This window comes from Brachionichthys hirsutus, chromosome 23 (assembly GCF_040956055.1).
Source record: "Brachionichthys hirsutus isolate HB-005 chromosome 23, CSIRO-AGI_Bhir_v1, whole genome shotgun sequence".
NCBI classification, from domain to species: domain Eukaryota; kingdom Metazoa; phylum Chordata; class Actinopteri; order Lophiiformes; family Brachionichthyidae; genus Brachionichthys; species Brachionichthys hirsutus.
The window spans coordinates 7,158,868-7,159,120 of NC_090919.1; the positions used below are offsets into that span (position 1 = coordinate 7,158,868).

At 68.8% G+C, this 253-nt stretch overlaps 1 protein-coding gene across 1 annotated transcript in view; it reads right to left on the reverse strand.

Moving 5' to 3' along the window:
- ppp2r5b (protein phosphatase 2, regulatory subunit B', beta) overlaps positions 1 to 253 on the reverse strand; it is a 22,670-nt gene extending 22,417 nt beyond the window's left edge. Inside the window, exon 1 of the mRNA XM_068755594.1 lies at positions 61 to 253. Within this exon, the coding sequence (XP_068611695.1) occupies positions 61 to 253 (193 nt within the window). The remainder of the gene's footprint in view (positions 1 to 60) is intronic.

The following is a 253-nucleotide window of genomic DNA, read 5'->3' on the forward strand; positions in this document are numbered from 1 at the left end:
AGGGAACTCGCGTGGATCAGCGCGGCCTGCGTGGACCTGTCCTCGTGGTCGGGGTCTCACCTTTGAGCAGGGGCAGCGGGGTGAGCTCCACCTGGGAGCTCTGGTAGCGGAACTGGGACGAGCTGTGGGACCGCCTCTGGCGGGCTCGGCGCATCGACCTGCGAGGGAAACCGTCCACCTTCTCCGCCGACGGCACCGAGAAGCTGGTGGTCGGCGAGGACGGGCTCGACGGGGGGAGCTTGGTCGTCTCCAT